The following is a 16,394-nucleotide window of genomic DNA, read 5'->3' on the forward strand; positions in this document are numbered from 1 at the left end:
TACAACCTCATGCTCTTGGTGTGTCTAAACTTCTGACTGCTAGGAGTTGGGACTGGATGACAGTGGATGGATCACTCAATAAATTGCCATGTTCTGTTCATTCCCTCTGAAGCATTTGGCACCAGCCACTGTAGGAAGACAGGATACCGGACTAGATGAACTATTGGTCTAACCCAGTATGGCCATTCTCATAATGGAAGTAAAGTGAAATAGATATGGAGATGTTTATGCATTCTCAACACCACAGGAGTAGTTGTAAGTTTCAGATACACAATTAGGCATGTCAGCATCTCACAGAAATGTAATTGCATACAGTAACTCCTCACTTAAGGTCGTCCCAGTTAACGTTGTTTCATTGTTACATCACTGATCTATTAAGGAACATGCTCATTTAAAGTTGCGCAATGCTCCCTTATAACCTTGTTTGGCAGTCGCCTGCTTTGTCCACTGCTTGCAGGAAGAGCAGCCCGTTGGAGCGAGCTGGTGGGGGCTTGGAAGCAGGGTGGGCAGGCAGCCCCCCATCAGCTCCCTGCTCCCCTAAGTTCCCTGTGCGGTAGCCTCCCAGCATGCTATCAATTGCCAGCAGTTCAGGTATCCCTCCCCCCACTGCCATGTGCTGCTCCTACCCTCTTCCTTGGAGCTGCTCCCTGGAGCCTCCTGCTTGCTGTGCAGGGGGATGGGAAAGGTGGGTGCTGATGTAAGGGTGTTCCCCTCCCCTACTCCTGTATCCCATCACCACAGAGCACTGGGCGGAGCGGGGGGAGGAGACAGGGCTCCGGATGGAGAGAGCTTGCTGGCAGCAGCTGCTGTCTCAACTCGTTGATCTACTTTAAAAGGCAATATACTTAAGAGTGGGGTCAGCATACTTAAAGGGGCAATACGCGTCTCTGTCTCTCATACACACACGAACTCACAGTGCGTGTCTGTCTCTCTCATACACATTCTCCCCTCCAGCACTTTGGAAAGTGGATGGAGTGGTGCGCTCCAGCGGGATAGCATGAGTTCATCATGTTCAGTTTCTGCAGGGAATGTTTGCAGCTACTACCATGCATCTATTGTGTCTCCTCCCTCCATTTGTGCTGCCTTGTAGAATGTAAGGCTACATTAACAACATGTTAACCCTTGACAGCTCAACCGTTCATCATTTAGCAGCAAGGCATTCCCTGGGAAATATCCCACCCTCTTATTCCACCACCTCAACCAAGCTTCACAGTCATCATTACTGTGTACAATATTAAATTGTTTGTTTAAAACTTATAGCGTGTGCGTGTAATTCTATATAGTCTTCTGTCTGGCGAAAAAAATTTCCCTGGAACCTAAACCCCCCATTTTCATTAATTCTTATGGGGAAATTGGATTCGCTTAACATCGTTTCACTTAAAGTAGCACTTTTCATGAACATAACTGCCATGTTAAGCGAGGAGTTACTGTATTTATGAAACCAAAATTATTTTAACAAATAAACAACCTGTCCCTAACCCTTGCTGTAGAGGGTAACTTCAGAAACCCAAATGCATGGTCCCAACTTTCCTGGTTTGCGCCCTGGGCTCGGCTATCAATACAGCTAGGAAACAAGCAAGGGGGACAAGAGTATTCTGAGACTCCACTAACGGCCTTGCCAAACGCTACCCATCCTGCCAGGCAGCTTTTACTAGTCCTCTGATATTTAGTCTCACAGCCTTTCCAATGACTGTAAGAGAGTCACGCTTACTGACTCCCGACCCTAAGTGCCTCTTCTGTAGAAGAGGGACAAAAGGCTGGAAAGCTGAAATCCTTAGGCTGCATGAGGATGTTTCTTAGTCATCAAGAGTTCACTTGTGTATACCTGTGCTTAGTGCCAGCAGCCACAATGAGATTTTGTTTGCTAAACATTGACAATAATGTCATGAACATATGGCTGCTGAATGTGTTATCCTGCAGCTTCTACATCACCTGTCTCGGGCTTGAATAATTTACTTGGGGCTATCAAAGAGGGAATTCTTTTCTACCCTAACTGCACAGTTGAATAAACTGTCAATTTTCAATATACAAAAGGTTAATAGCGCTCTGGACTAGGAATGTTATTGTTTAATATATTATTGATGTGAGAACAAAAGGTGAACAGCCAGGTGACAAAATCTGCAGGTGATGCAAGATTAAGTTAGTCAAAACTAGAGAAGACTCTGAGGAACTTCATAAGATCCTAACAAAACTAGGTGATTGGGCCACATGATGGCAGATTTAATTCATTGCAACAAATGCAAAATAACGTAGATTATTCCTTCCAAATTTAAAGTACTCACACCCATTTCTGGTTTCTAAACTAACTGTAAACACTTGAGACACAGACAGCTCAATGAAAGCCTCTGCTCCATACACAGCACCAGTCAAAAAAGAAAACAAGACGTTAGGGTGCACAAGGAATGAAAACACTGAAAATCTAATGTCATTATATAAATCCATGGTACCCTCTCCCCCATTCTGGAATATTTTGTTCAGCTCTGGTTGCTCATCCCCCCCCAAAAAAACAAAAACAACAACAACAACAAAACAAAAAAAACCCACAGTGGGAACAGAGGGCATTCAGGTGACAAAAATGGTCAAAGGCCTGGAGAAGCTTTCATATGAAGACAGATTGAAAAGATTGGGACTTTACTGGATTAGGAAAAAAAGACTTAAGTGGGGATATGGTAGAAGTACACAAAATAATGAGTGTTATAAAGAAGGTAAGTCAAGCAGTCCTACTTTACCCTCACTCAATCTAAGAGAGATTCAATTCAAGTAAAACTCAAAATATTAAAAATAATAAAATGGAATCTTTTTGTAATCTTGCTAAGATTGTGGCATAAACAATATCATGTGTCAATGAGTTCCACAGGTTAGCCATGCATTGTAAGAAAAAGTATTATACGTCTGAAAGGATGAGACCATCCAATGTTTGTGTGCACGTGAGTGATATCTATATCTATCTATATAAAAATCTTATGTAAGGGATACAAACCCTCCCACTCCAGGTCATAAGGTAACCACTAACTGAGGAAGGAACTTTCCTCATGGGCAGGTTATTCCATTATGGGCTTTTTTGCAACCTTCCTCTGAACCCGGTGGTACTAGCCAGTGAAATAGCTGGATCATTGGTGTGATCCAGTATGAAAATTCTAATGTTCCAGCAGATGTGTTGATGCAGCACTTCCCATTCTTCTGCCCCAAAAGGCTTAGACATCAACCCCATTTTTACCTGCATGGTAGGAAGTCCTTTAGAACCCAACCCTGGAATTTTCCTGCCCTTTGAGATGGAACCTTTACTGCCCAAATCATCTTCCATCGTCTTGATTGGGAAAAATCAAGGGCAACAAAGGAGATATCCTCCAGAGCAGCAGAGGCTGGTCTTTGCCAGTAAATAGATGCAAGATGGATTCCTCTTATTAAATTACAACCCACCAAAACAATGGGCTCTGCACTTAGAAGAACTCAGCTCCTATCTGTTGCCAACAAAGCATTTCACTTCACTGTGAATCACACACTGTCACACTCCTCCCCATCCCCCCCAAAAGATATCCCCACCCTACAAGTTGGTGTTGCTGGGCAACATAGGTACAGTTAGTCATTATTTCAGTGAAGTGTTTTTCCTGAATCAGAACAAAAAAATGGGCACTACACCTGCTGGGATTTCCCCTCATGATGTTGACAGAGATAGGCATTGCCTTGATCCAGTGTTTGGCATGGGGAGAAATACCACTGAATGCTAGCTAAGCACTTGGTACGACACATAGCAGCAGTTACATCAGAAAATCCTCCCTGCTTCTGAGACACTTCTGGACATTATGAGATCTTCACTTTGCACCAGCATATCCTATCTACTGCTCACCACTTCAGAAGATTAGCCTACTCCCTTGAATGCTACTCTAGGGCAAACCCTGACAGATCTAAAGAGCAGTAAACTTAATTTACAAGTCTCTGCATTATCCATGCCAGATACAAGACTTCATCACACCAATCACACATGCAGCAGCACTTTGACAGCACTAATACACCACCGAGAATTGACTGGAACAAGGAGTAAAGGTTGCAGTGGGTGATCTGAGGAGAGGAGGTGGTCAGTAGAAATGGATGACAGACAAGTGAGTGGAGAACACAAACTCAGAAATTATTACGGTTGGGCACCTTGAAGTCAGAGAGAGATGCCATCAGCTCATCCAGTTCTCGTGTGGCTGAAGAAGCAGATATGCGAGTCTGCTGCTGGCTGGAGGTGACCCGCTGTGGGCTGCTCACCTCGCCCTGGTTCACAGTGATGGCAGGGCTGAAAAAAACAAAAACAAAAACAAACCACACACATTACATTTTAATGCGGTGGTGGTGGTGGTGGTGAAAAATCCCAGGCTGACAGCCTCAGCTTTTGGGATTCTGTTTATCCCCAGGACAAGTACAGCACAGAAAGCAGCACAGCCCAATTCCCCACACTTAGACCCCAAATACGCCTCAAGATGCCTTCCGGGAGATCAGCTTTTGTGGCACTTCCAACCTTTTGCTCTCTCTATGAGACTGCCAAAGATGGCAGTTAGTGCAATTGTGATGGGCAAGCATCCATTGAGAACTGGACTGAGACCCACCCAATTTATTTTGTCAGATGGTGACAATTTTCAGTCAGCATAACTGGGTTCAAAGCAGAGTTAGGTAAATTCACGGAGGATAGCGGTCCATCTGGATTTGAACATGTACCCCCAAATGGTAAAATGACCCATTAAACAATTATTTGTTTTTCCAACATTAGCATCTTCTGACTCAACGGCAGTTGCAGTAAATCTGAGCCCCAAAAAGAAGCAGACATGGCCACAATCTTCAACTTCCTCCTTGACCTTCCCCAGTTTGGAGAGAGAAAATCCCTTCATTACCAAGAAAACAAGAGGCCATCTGCCCAGCTAGTACTGCACTCTACTAGCTGCTGTCATTAAACTGTGTGGAGTCACTAACCCATCTCCTCCCCAATACCCCCTGCTCCCAAGGGAACAGTAGCTGGGTCAGTACTCACACTGGACTTGGCACAGAGCTCTCCAATTCATCCAAAAGGCTCTCCACACTGGGACGCACATCCTCAATCCCACGCCCTCCGTTCCGCTTTGGCTTCTCTTTTGTAGGGGGTGCTGCCTTCACGCCCAAAGAGCTAGTGCTCTCTGGGACAACAAAGAGAGGTCCAGTCCCGCCTGGCAGGGAGGGGCTCCTGCTGGCTTCATCTTACAGAAAAGGAAATAAAGAGTCAATAGACCCTTGCTTACAGTGGAAAGAGAAGCAGGTACAACATGGGGAGGGCAAAAAGGAGGATGAACCAGGCAGGGGAGAAAGAGTTACAGGGAGATTTATACATGGAGTGAGGTGTGAGATCCAGGCATCAACATATCTAGTACTGACACATGGATCACCACTTCCTACCTGTTGGGAAGCCACTAGGGGGATTGTGCTGAACAGCGTTCAGTTCTAGGAGTAGTCGGTCCAGTTCTGACAGGTTGCTGCCCAATGAAGAGCTCATCATGGTGGGAGATGGTTCTGCAGACTTCTGCTTGTTGGGAAAACTGGGTTGAGAGGGAAAAGAAGAGTTTAAAACTGGAGCGTCACCCCCCTTTCGGGTGAAAGAAAGCAGGATGGGGTCTGGGGAAAACTTTGTAACAAGAGCCCAACTGGCACCTTGTCAGGAACCCAAGTCGCATTTAATGTACACACTAAAAATAAAATAAATAAATGCACTCAGCATAGTATCAGCTGGTGCTCATTGATGAAGCACACTAGCAACAAAGCAGCTGATCAGCTATGTCCTCACTCTGCAATAGTAGCCATGAACAAAGTCTCCGATTTCCATGGCTGCATGTAGCACAGGGTTAACAGACTGCAGATCAGGGATATGCAGAACCATCAGCTAGCATAGAAGAAAGTCATTTGTTTCCACTGACATCACAAAAGCAAGAAAGAAATTCCCTCCTAGAGGAAAAGAGGTGAAGCAGGGCTGGTTTAGAGAAAAGGAAGGCAACTGAAGTAAATACCCCACCCAGCACTCTGGAATCTAGCCTCCCTAACTACTATGTGATAAAACAGCATAGACTAGCAAGGCATGAGGTTTCTCTTTAAGCCCCAACAAACTGCTAAACAGTCCTTTACCTTCTAGGGTGCTACTCCACTGAAACAATTTTTAATGATCATCATAACACCCCATTAAATATATACATTTAATGTTATTTTAATATATAACTCTGTGTGATGTTTGTTTTAGATACTACTTATCCCTTAGGGATATTCCCCACCCCCCATTTTCATACCCATACTTAGCACTTGCTGTGCTTTGCATCTTTAGAGTGCTGTTGACATTAATCTTTGCAATCACTCTGGGAGGGAAATAAGTTTACCACAGTTTATCAGATAGGAAAAACTGAGGCACGGAGAGAAGTGATTTCTTTAATGTCACAAAACAAGTTAGTTTCCAATCTGGATTAGAAATCAAGACTTCTTGGTTGCTGGTCCTGTGACTGACAATCACAACCACTATCTATCTCCCTGCCATAACAGAATGTTATTGTTACATGCTTTAGAACGCCACAAAGCGTCTTTTAGCCTGAAGAAGGCAAGGCAAGTCTCACTTTATCCCTACATGTTCTGACCTCAATTAGGTAGCTTTCCTTGCTGATCCTCCCATCTTCCACTCCCTGTATGCTTTCTGCTTCTTCTTAATCACCTCTCTAAGATGCTTGCTCATCCAGCTTGGTCTACAACTCCTTCCTATGAATTTTTTCCCCTTTCTTGGGATACAGGCTTCCGATAGCTTCTGCAGCTTTGATTTAAAGTAATCCCAGGCCTCCTCTACCTTTAGATCCATAAGTTATTCAGTCCAATCCACTTCCCTAACTAATTTCCTTAATTTTTGAAAGTCAGCCCTTTTGAAATCAAAAACCCTAGTTGCAGATTTATTTTTGCTAATCTTTCCATTTAGTTTGAACTGAATTAGCTCATGATCACTTGAGCCAAGATTGTCCCCTACAACCATTTCTTCTATGAGGTCCTCGCTACTCACCAAAATTAAATCTAAAATGGCATCCCCTCTAGTCGGTTCAGCAACTACTTGATGAAGGAATCCATCAGCTATCGCATCTAGGAAAATCTGAGCCCTATTATTATTACTAGCACTGGTCCTCCAGTCTATATCTGGGAAGTTAAAGTCTCCCATGATATTATCTGGGATGCTTAACATTGGACTGCAGGAGACTATCCTTTGTATTTTTATGGAGCTGTTCATCCATATTGCTCAGAGCAGGCTCAGGTTTACCATACAGTAACTCCTCACTTAACGTTGTCCCAGTTAACGATGTTTCGTTGTTACGTTGCTGATCTATTAGGAAACAGACTCGTTTAAAGTTGTGCAATACTCCCTTATAGTCATTTGGCAACAGCCTGCTTGTCCACTGCTTGCAGAATTCCCTGGAAGAGCAGCCAGCCTTGTAGAGTGTGAGGCTATAGTAACATCTGCGTATTAACCCCTGAGGGCTCAGCCGAGTGCTAGTTCATCATTTAGCAGCAGGGCATTCCCTGGGAAATATTCCACCCTCTTACTCCACCACCTCAACCAAGCTTCACAATCATTCATTGCTATGTACAATATCAAACTGTTTAAAATTGTTTAAAACTTATACTGTATATGTATATAATGTCTTTTGTCTGGCGAAAAAAGTTTCCCTGTAACCTAACCCCCCCGCCATTTACATTAATTCTTATGTGGAAATTGGATTTGCTTAACATCGTTGCACATAAAGTCGCAATTTCCCAGATCATAACTACAACATTAAGGGAGGAGTTACTGTACAACTGGGGAAACAAACACCCAAGGTTAAGTGATTTACCCAAGATCAGACAGCAAGTCACAGGCAGAGTGCGAAACAAAAGCCATTTTTTTCTGATTCCCTGGTGCCTTATTCACTAGATCATGTTGCCTCCTACCCTACCTATGGAGGGATTAAATCAGCTTTCCCATCTCAAAATCATTTCCACAAGTTTTGACACCCTACTACTCTTGAAACGAGGCTAAATTAACAATGACCTCCATGAAAAAGGAGAAGTTCTCAGAACTCTGGAGAGCCCTGAGCAGTAAAACCAAAACAGGATGGGTGGGGTCAGGATCTATCCCGCCTCCTATAATTGGAAGCTGAGTCACAGCGCTTACTGCCGCCAGCAACCCAACTATGACTCAGGCTTCTCATCTCCCTAGGAAGGGCAGGATACCTGTAGACGTGCTCCTCTTCACTGGCCCGTGAGGAAGGAGAGCAGACACTCTCTCGGGGAACCGAGGCACTGGAGCTGTACACAGGAGACTGGGACCTAGGCTGAGGAAAGGAGATTTGTATTGGAGACTGAGAACACTGAACAAATGCGTACACTTTACTGAAGTTAACAGGACAAAGCCTGACGACAAACAGCTACAGATCAGCCTCAACCCCTATTGCACAAGCTAGCCCAGCAACACGTCTCATGCTCCCTCTAGCTCACCCACGAATTCTGCATCTGAGTTGGAAACCTCCCAGTCTCCTTTCCATAGGCTGGAAGGTGGATGATTAATACTAGTCTTTTGTACTGTGGTTTTCACTGGAACATTGATGATGGGTCTTCAAATAGTATTTTATTACTAAGCCAGATAAAAGTGGGTGCCTAGACTCTCCCTTCCCCCAATCACTCCATCTTGTTGGGAAACTTCCCCCATTTCTCTACCACATGCCAGCCTGCTGATTACCCAATCTCCTGCACCCTAGATACGCTCCACATCAGATCAGGAGACATGCACAGACCCCTTCGCTTCCCCCTAGCATCGCACACTTACTTGCTGGTGGATGTATCGGGAGACACTGGGTTGCCACTGGTCTAAAGGGTCAATCACAGTTCCATTCAGGGCTTCACTGGAAGGAGGGGGTGGCACTGGTGGGGGTATTGGGATTTCCTGGTACGTATGGTTTCCAGTTGGATAGGAATAGGGTGTTTCCTCCGACAGGAACACTGGCCGTTTGGAGATGTGAGAGGTGGTAGACTCCAGATCCGCTAGCAAAGCATCTGCAGAGAAACAACAAAAAAGGTCTTTTTGTCTTGGCTAGGCAGACCACCAGTTTATTCCTCTTCCCCTCATTCAGATGGTGTCACATTTACAGCCCCTATGGATGATGTACTGCCTGTCCTACAAAACACTACTGGACAGGGAATGATTCAATTCTCTCCAGCACAGCACTGCATGGGTCAGTAAAACCTCTGCTATAAAAGGAAACTTCAAGAAGCACCCAAGTAGCCAGAAGAAATCCCAATCTGGGATTTCATGCTAAACTGTGGAACAGCCCAGCAGCAAGGAACTTTTCGTCTCGTGCTTTGCAGTAGAAGAACTCAGAGGGATCTACGTCAGATATTGACACAGACTAATTACAAGCCCCATATCACTAAAACATGGCTGCAAATGCCACTTTCTCCAGGAAACAAACTCCCCGGAAGGGATTTTCTCTGGAGTCTTAGACGCCTGAACCAGCACAAAAGAGACTTAAGTTTCAATCAGTCTATCAGTGCAGCAAGCAAGCATTTGCCTCCCAGAGGAACAAGATTCCTCCACATCACACAGCAAGCCACACAAATGGTTAACTGGATGGCGCCTGCCAGGTAAATGCAATTTCATCTCCTGGAAACCGTTCTTAACTTGCTGGGTGGAGACTGCTTACAAATTCCTGAAGGGAAGAAAAAAATCTCCATAAAGCTAGAAACGTACACACTATCATGTCAGGCAGAGGGAAACGCATAACTAGAGGGTAAGACACACTCTGGAATCAGAATAGTCACTTCAACCTCTGAGATGAAGCAAGAAAAAGGGTCCCCGCCATTCTGTCTTTCTTCCCACAAACTTTGCTCCTTGCCCAGTCCAAGCACAGCAAGCTCCCTTTGCAGTGACTCACAAACAAATCCCACCCCACTGGGCCTGTGATCCCACCCCAAGAAGCCTCCTGCAACCCCCAATGGTGGAAAATCCAGTGAAGCATTGCAGGTCTGTACTGTACTTGCTTCTAAAGAAAGCCTCACTGGCTGGGTGCCCAGCCTTCCAGAGGAGCAATAGACTCCAACGCACACCTACTTAAGGCTAGTAGAGAAGAGAGGAGTTGGTCAACAAGGGACAGAGGCATTCTCCATTACCAAAGCATCAAGATGTACCAGGCAGGACAGTTCAGAGACACAGAATGCTGCCAGAGTGCAGTGAAGTAAAGCAGCTTACATAGGACTAGGAGATGAGGCTGCCTCTCCAGAAGCCCCTTTAACTGCTCTGGATCTCCATCCCCTTCACCACTACTGCAAACCAACAGTCTTCAAGGGATCTCAGCCATTTTCCTCTCTGTGTGCAACAGTTAGCTTCAGTTCCTTCAGAACTCAGAGGGAAAATCTCTCTCATTGCTAGGCTTCACAGACATCTGGGCTTTCCAAAGCACAGCACAGCTCCCAAGCCCCAGCTGGCATCACACAATCCTACTGGCTGTCTCCTCAAAACCCCTTCATGAGCTGAGCAGCTCATACAAGCCCAACACATTCAATAGCCCAAACTGTATTCAAGGGTCAAATGGAGGACAGATGTTGTTACATTACACAAAGAAGAAAGGGGAGGCTTTCCTGTTCTCCCAAGGGCATCTTCCTCCATGGGCCAAGGTGTTACCATGGAGAAAGACCTCTTAAATCAGAGCCCCCCCTATGGCAGGGAAGACTAGAGGGCCCCAGCAGAGGAGGCATGTTAAATTAATGCCATGACTTTAGTCTCACCAAAAGATACTCCAAGTCATATAAACCACAGTTGCCATCTTATGGTGGCCAAAATATCCCAGGAACAGATTCTCCAAGGGATTTCACAGCCGGGGAAAAGTCAGTCCAACCTTTTTTAAGCAACAGAACAGAGGGTGTATTCCAGAGTTATACAGACACATACCTCAGAGGAGCCAAGGAAGTACTGCCGCTGCTCTGACTGTGCAGGTCCAATGTCCAGTGTGTACAGTTTCCTGCACAATCTCTCTCAGGGAAGATAGAGTTCTTGCCTCCATGCACTTCTCAGGGCCAATGACTAAAGCAAATCAGACTCTACCAGGAAGCAAGAAAACCATGCAAACTCAAGCCTTCAGAGTCTCCACACCCATAGCACATAAAAGCACTGTGTCCTGTACAAGGCATTCTGGACACACCTTCCTATTCCTCCCATTCTACTGCTCTTCTCCCTCTAAGGGGCAGATGCAAGTAACTTTCAGCTCCTCACAAAAACCGCCTTCTCAGATCACTTGCCCCTCAAAGGAGAGGCTGAGCAGAGGGTACTCCATTTCCTCTTGCGGCACAGCACAAAACTAAGCAAAACTAGCTACATGCACCTGCTTGGTCCTGTGTCTGTGCATGTGACAGGGTGGACAAGGAGGGGAAGGGAGAGAGTGGAGAGCAAGCGCAGTTGATGTAAAGAAGAAACACAACCTTCCCAGCTGCCCACTGACAAAAGAGAACCACAGTGCATGGAAAGGAAATATGGACACAACCACTCTACTCCCTGCTTGTGAACAGTTACGTGGCAGACAGTACAGTTTAATGATTAACTCTCCCCCCCCCACATCCTCCCCCCTTCCTGACTTGAGCAAACACTACAGAGCTGAGGAACAGGAAGCTGAAGGAGGAGGGGGATCACTCACAGTTACTCAGCCAGAGCTTCTGAGCCAGATGATGGTAGGGGGAGGGGGGTGTTGGTGACGAACTGTGCTTCAGCTTTACAACTGCTTCCAGAGCAGTTCAGTTACATGCACCAGGGCAAAATCCATCAAGTCTGTGCACATTGGGTGGAGAGGAGGAGAGAGGCAGGAAGGGAAATAAGATTGAGATCTACCATCTGAAGAGCTGAGAAGCTCATTGTGAGGTCAACATAAGAGTAATGTTCAGTTCACTACACTAACCTTCACTCCCAAAAGGGACACTGGAGCCCAGGTGGTCAGAGCCTGCTGAATTGTACCAGTTTGTGGCACATTTATCATGTGGAAAAGTGCCCCCTAAGGATTAGTCCGCCAAGGCCTTTATATACTAGCCCAGTGGTTTTCAAACTGTGGGTCGCGACCCAGTACTGGGTCACGGAATGGAAGGCACAGGGTTGCGGCAGCTCTGGTCAGAACCACTGACCGGGCCATTAACAGTCCTGTTGGCGGTGCTGCCCGGCTAAGGCAGGCTAGTCCCTACCTGTTCCAACACCAGGCTGCACCCCAGAAGTGCCAGCAGCAGGTTCAGCTCCTAGGCGGGGGGGGCATGGGGCTCTTTGCGCTGCCCCTGCCCAGAGCATCAGCTCTGTACTTCCATTGGCCAGGGGCGGTACCTGCGGGAGAGAGCCGTGTGCCTCCACCTAGGAGCGGACCTGCTGCTGGCCGCTTCCGGGACATGGCACGGTCTGTGATGCCAGGACAGGCAGGAAGCCTGCCTTAGCACCCCCGCTGACCGGGAGCTGCTCGAGGTAAGCCCGTGCCCCAACCCCGTGCCCCAGTCCCCTGCCCCAGCCCTGACCTCCTCCCAAACCCTAACCCCCTGCCCCAGCCCTGAGCCTCCCCCAAACCCGGAGCCCCCTCCTGCAGCCCAAAACCCTCATCCCTGGCCCCAGCCCAGAGTCCTGACCCCCTTCTGCACCCCAACCCTCTGCTCCATCCCAGACCCCCCTCCCACACCCTGAACCCCTCATTCCCGGCCCCACCCTGCAGCCCTCACCCTCCCAACCCTCTGCCCAAGCCCTAAGCTTCTTCCACACCCCAAACCCCTCATCCCCAGCTCTGTTGGGTCATGGGCATCAACAATTTTCTTCAACTGCGTCAACAGAAAAAAAGTTTGAAAACCACTGGACTAGCCCACAGTGCAAGCTGCTCCTGATACACGAATGTTACAGGCTTGATTGATTTCTTGGATAAAGAAATGTTCCTTCTTGAATATTCCTCTCCTCCTCCCCCCTCCAAGGCAGGCAGTCCTGTGTGATATTGGAGAAGCAAATAAAAATGTTTCTCTTTTCCAGCCAACATGAAACATGTTCACTGAATAATCTGAACTCACTGGGGACCCATAGTTTTTATATTGCTGCTGGCCCACAGAGGGCACCATGAAAGCTCTACACACAGCTCGATGGAAACTTTCAGAGCAATTCGCTAACTTGGCAGCAACCCATCACTCTGCGTGTTCAGGTCAAAAGAGCTGCCCTTATTTTAGATTTGCACACCAACCTTCTGCCAGTGCCACTTATACTGCAATTTCCCAGCCCCCAGAACACACTGCAGCATCTCCGGGACCTCAACCTGACACCCCAGTAACAGCCACACACGCTGCAGTAACCACTGTTTTACTATTGCTCCTAACAGTCTCCGATTGAGACTTTCTACCTGCTAGAACGTCTCTTGTATTCTGGAAACTCCAAGGTCTAAGAAAGGTCAGAGGCTTCACTCCAGGAAATGGATTTAGTCCTCTTGTAGCAATGAGACAGGTACAGCACAGTATGACAATAGAACTTCAGGTCCACTGTTTCCCCAAGGAGCAAACTTGCCAGGAATGAAGCAAAGGGACTATATTTAACATGTCTCAACCTGGACTCCCAAAGATTCACAGCACACAGACCTGGGGGCATAGCAGTGGAAAATATTCCACTTATTGGTTACTAAATAAGGCTCAGTCTTCCCTTGGTGACATGGAAACTGCATACAAGGTCATAGCTGCTAATCTCCAACACTGGGGCTCCCATTTTCCACTCTGTTACTGTTAGATCTTCTAGTATGGGCAGAATATTGCAGGATGGGAAGTTGGAGAAGAGGAGTCTCTACTACAGCAATATTACTCAGTGCCATTCCTACCCTCCATTATCACTTCATTCCACTCACAGAGCTCGTAAAACGCTGAATCAATAATGCAGAGATGAGACACAAAGCAGTCTCAATGCTTACATCATGAGATTTCTTATCAAGCAATACCTGACTCTGCATGGCTGGTGCTCCAAATTCACCAGATTGCTAGGCCAACAGTACCTGCGGAAGGAGCTCATAAGACAAGGAGCAACAGGCTTTGCTATGGCAAGTCAGACTGTGGAGAGGAGAGTCCTCTCTTGGTAAGACCAACTATTACCCTCTAAAGTGGAATCTGACTTCAGCTCAGGGTGTAGCTCAAACTGTATCCTTCACAGATTGAGGACACTGTTTACATTCAAGCAGTTGGCTATTCTACATCAGCTTTCCTGTGTGATGGGGATTTTTAAAAAACTGAGGCATATAATACCTAGGTATTTCTAACAGGTTTCAGAGTAGCAGCCGTGTTAGTCTGTATTCTCAAAAAAGAAAAGGAGTACTTGTGGCACCTTAGAGACTAACAAAGTTATTTGAGCATAAGGTTTCGTGAGCTACAGCTCACTTCATCGGATGCATTTGGTGGAAAATACTGTGTTTTCCACCGAATGCATCCGATGAAGTGAGCTGTAGCTCACGAAAGCTTATGCTCAAATAAATTTGTTAGTCTCTAAGGTGCCACAAGTACTCCTTTTCTTTTTTAGGTATTTCTAATGCACACAGTGGCATCGGAACACCAGGTCCTTAGCTTGCACCTCCCCCAGGAAGCTTTGATAATGAAACATAATTATGAACTACAATGTCCCTGCTATTCTGGTCTTTGAATCCCACAGCTCTGCTCACGCAATTTGATATGAATCAGTGGCAATTAATACTGACTCTGATACCTCAAGGTAGTTCCCAGCAATTGCCAATGTTCTGTCAATGATTTAGACAGTTTGGGACAGTGGTTCTCAAACTGTGGTGCATGTAGCCCCACTTGATAGTCTGCAGAATGAGATATATAGCAGATCAAGCAGTGCAAGAAAGGGCAGTTGGGGTTGGGAAAGGAGTTGGGTCCATTAGAGGATCCCTTTTTTATCAGAAGGTCCACAAAATGAAAACGCTGGAAAACTTCTTAGGATAAACTACTTTTACCAGTTCAAACAGCACTGAGAGAGTTAATCATCTCCATAAGCAAGGCTAAGCTGTACACTGTACATTCCTTCCCTATCTCTCCTGCACTATAGACACCCATGCACAGCCCTATCAGACGGAGAATAGCTCATACATTCCAAGGACTCTGCTGCAGTTTCCCTTGCATGTCAGCACTTGCTGCTATCTGGAGAACACAGTATCCTCAGGCAGAAACACCTCTAAAAGCAGCCACACAGGCAAATGCCAAAGCTTCCTACATCCCAGGTTTGTCTAACAATCACAACACAGCACCAGGAAGACGCACAGGAACAGTTATCACAGAGCCCCCTTTACACATTTACTGTACATGTCAGTCTCCTTTTCAATAAAACTAGCAGCTGCGCTTTGGCTCCTTCAGTAGACACTATTTAGCAAAGCCTTCCAAAAGAGGCGCAGATACACATTTTCACTGGCATTTTCCCTATGGCATCAAGGCTTCCTCTTTGTTTAGCCCCCTACTGAAAGCCTCCTATGCATCCTAGGAATGTCCCTTGATGGAGGAGAGAACATGAAGCAGGAGAAGGCAGTGGAAGAGTTATGGTAAAGCCCACAGCACAGCACACTAGCAAAGCTAGAGCAGGTGTAACTGCTGGCCTCCTATCCACCCTGGCTCCTTATAACATAGGTTGCCTTCCACTTCTCATGCGTAATCCATGACATTTCAACAAACCAATACACTCTATTCCTCCTGCCAACCCACCCTCATGCCCCACTGCAAGATATTCGCACAAAGAATTACCAGAGATGATGTTTGCAATCCAATTTTAATGATGTCATGTCTAGCTCTCAGCAGAAAGGTACTTGCTAGCTACATTACAGAGGCTTCTCTGACTACCAGTTCATAAGATGGGAGACTACACCCAAAGGAGATAGCCAGAGGAAAGCATGTACTCACTCTTCTACCCATAGTGATCCCTCCCTTGTTTCCAATAGCCTATTGCACTAACTGAAGTCTGTGAGTTAGTGGTACAGATACAGTACATCATCAATCATACCAAGGATGACACAGTTGGTGCCAGAGGGGAGAGGAATCCCTAGGATTTCCACAGGCAGCTCATCTTCCTTCACAACTGAGGAGGGGTCATTATTAAAGTAAGTGGACAGAACACCAAAAAGGATTGAGTTTGTAGCACAATCTCTGCCCTACACCCAGTCTATTGGTCGGAAAGGAATGGTAACGTAATGAATACAAGATATCCCAAACGCTTCATAACTAGTGGCCTTTAATTTTCCAAAGCTAAAGGCCACTTCTGTGAATTCTGATCCATCAAGCTATAACACTATTCCTTGTTGGAACATCTGGACAGTGAGCAATAAGGATGGATCCAGGACTTTTCCACTAGCCACAGTGCATAGCTAATGCTGCCAATGTTC

The 16,394-nt window shown here is 46.1% G+C and overlaps 1 protein-coding gene across 4 annotated transcripts in view; it reads right to left on the minus strand.

Annotated features, from left to right (window-relative positions):
- Window positions 1–16,394, minus strand: part of PXN (paxillin) — a 66,031-nt gene that overhangs the window by 22,853 nt on the left and 26,784 nt on the right. For 2 of the 4 annotated variants that reach the window (XM_038373373.2, XM_043497984.1), the window contains exons 2-6: window positions 8,828–9,054; window positions 8,236–8,336; window positions 5,407–5,546; window positions 5,009–5,210; window positions 4,144–4,279 (exon numbers count right to left, since the gene is read on the minus strand). In XM_038373373.2, the coding sequence (XP_038229301.1) occupies window positions 4,144–4,279; window positions 5,009–5,210; window positions 5,407–5,546; window positions 8,236–8,336; window positions 8,828–9,054 (806 nt within the window). Of the gene's footprint in view, window positions 1–4,143; window positions 4,280–5,008; window positions 5,211–5,406; window positions 5,547–8,235; window positions 8,337–8,827; window positions 9,055–10,945; window positions 11,519–11,684; window positions 11,703–16,394 lie in introns of those variants that run through there. The other 2 variants (XM_043497986.1, XM_043497983.1) reach the window with 2 other exon arrangements.

Source organism: Dermochelys coriacea, chromosome 15 (genome assembly GCF_009764565.3).
Source record: "Dermochelys coriacea isolate rDerCor1 chromosome 15, rDerCor1.pri.v4, whole genome shotgun sequence".
NCBI classification, from domain to species: Eukaryota; Metazoa; Chordata; order Testudines; family Dermochelyidae; genus Dermochelys; species Dermochelys coriacea.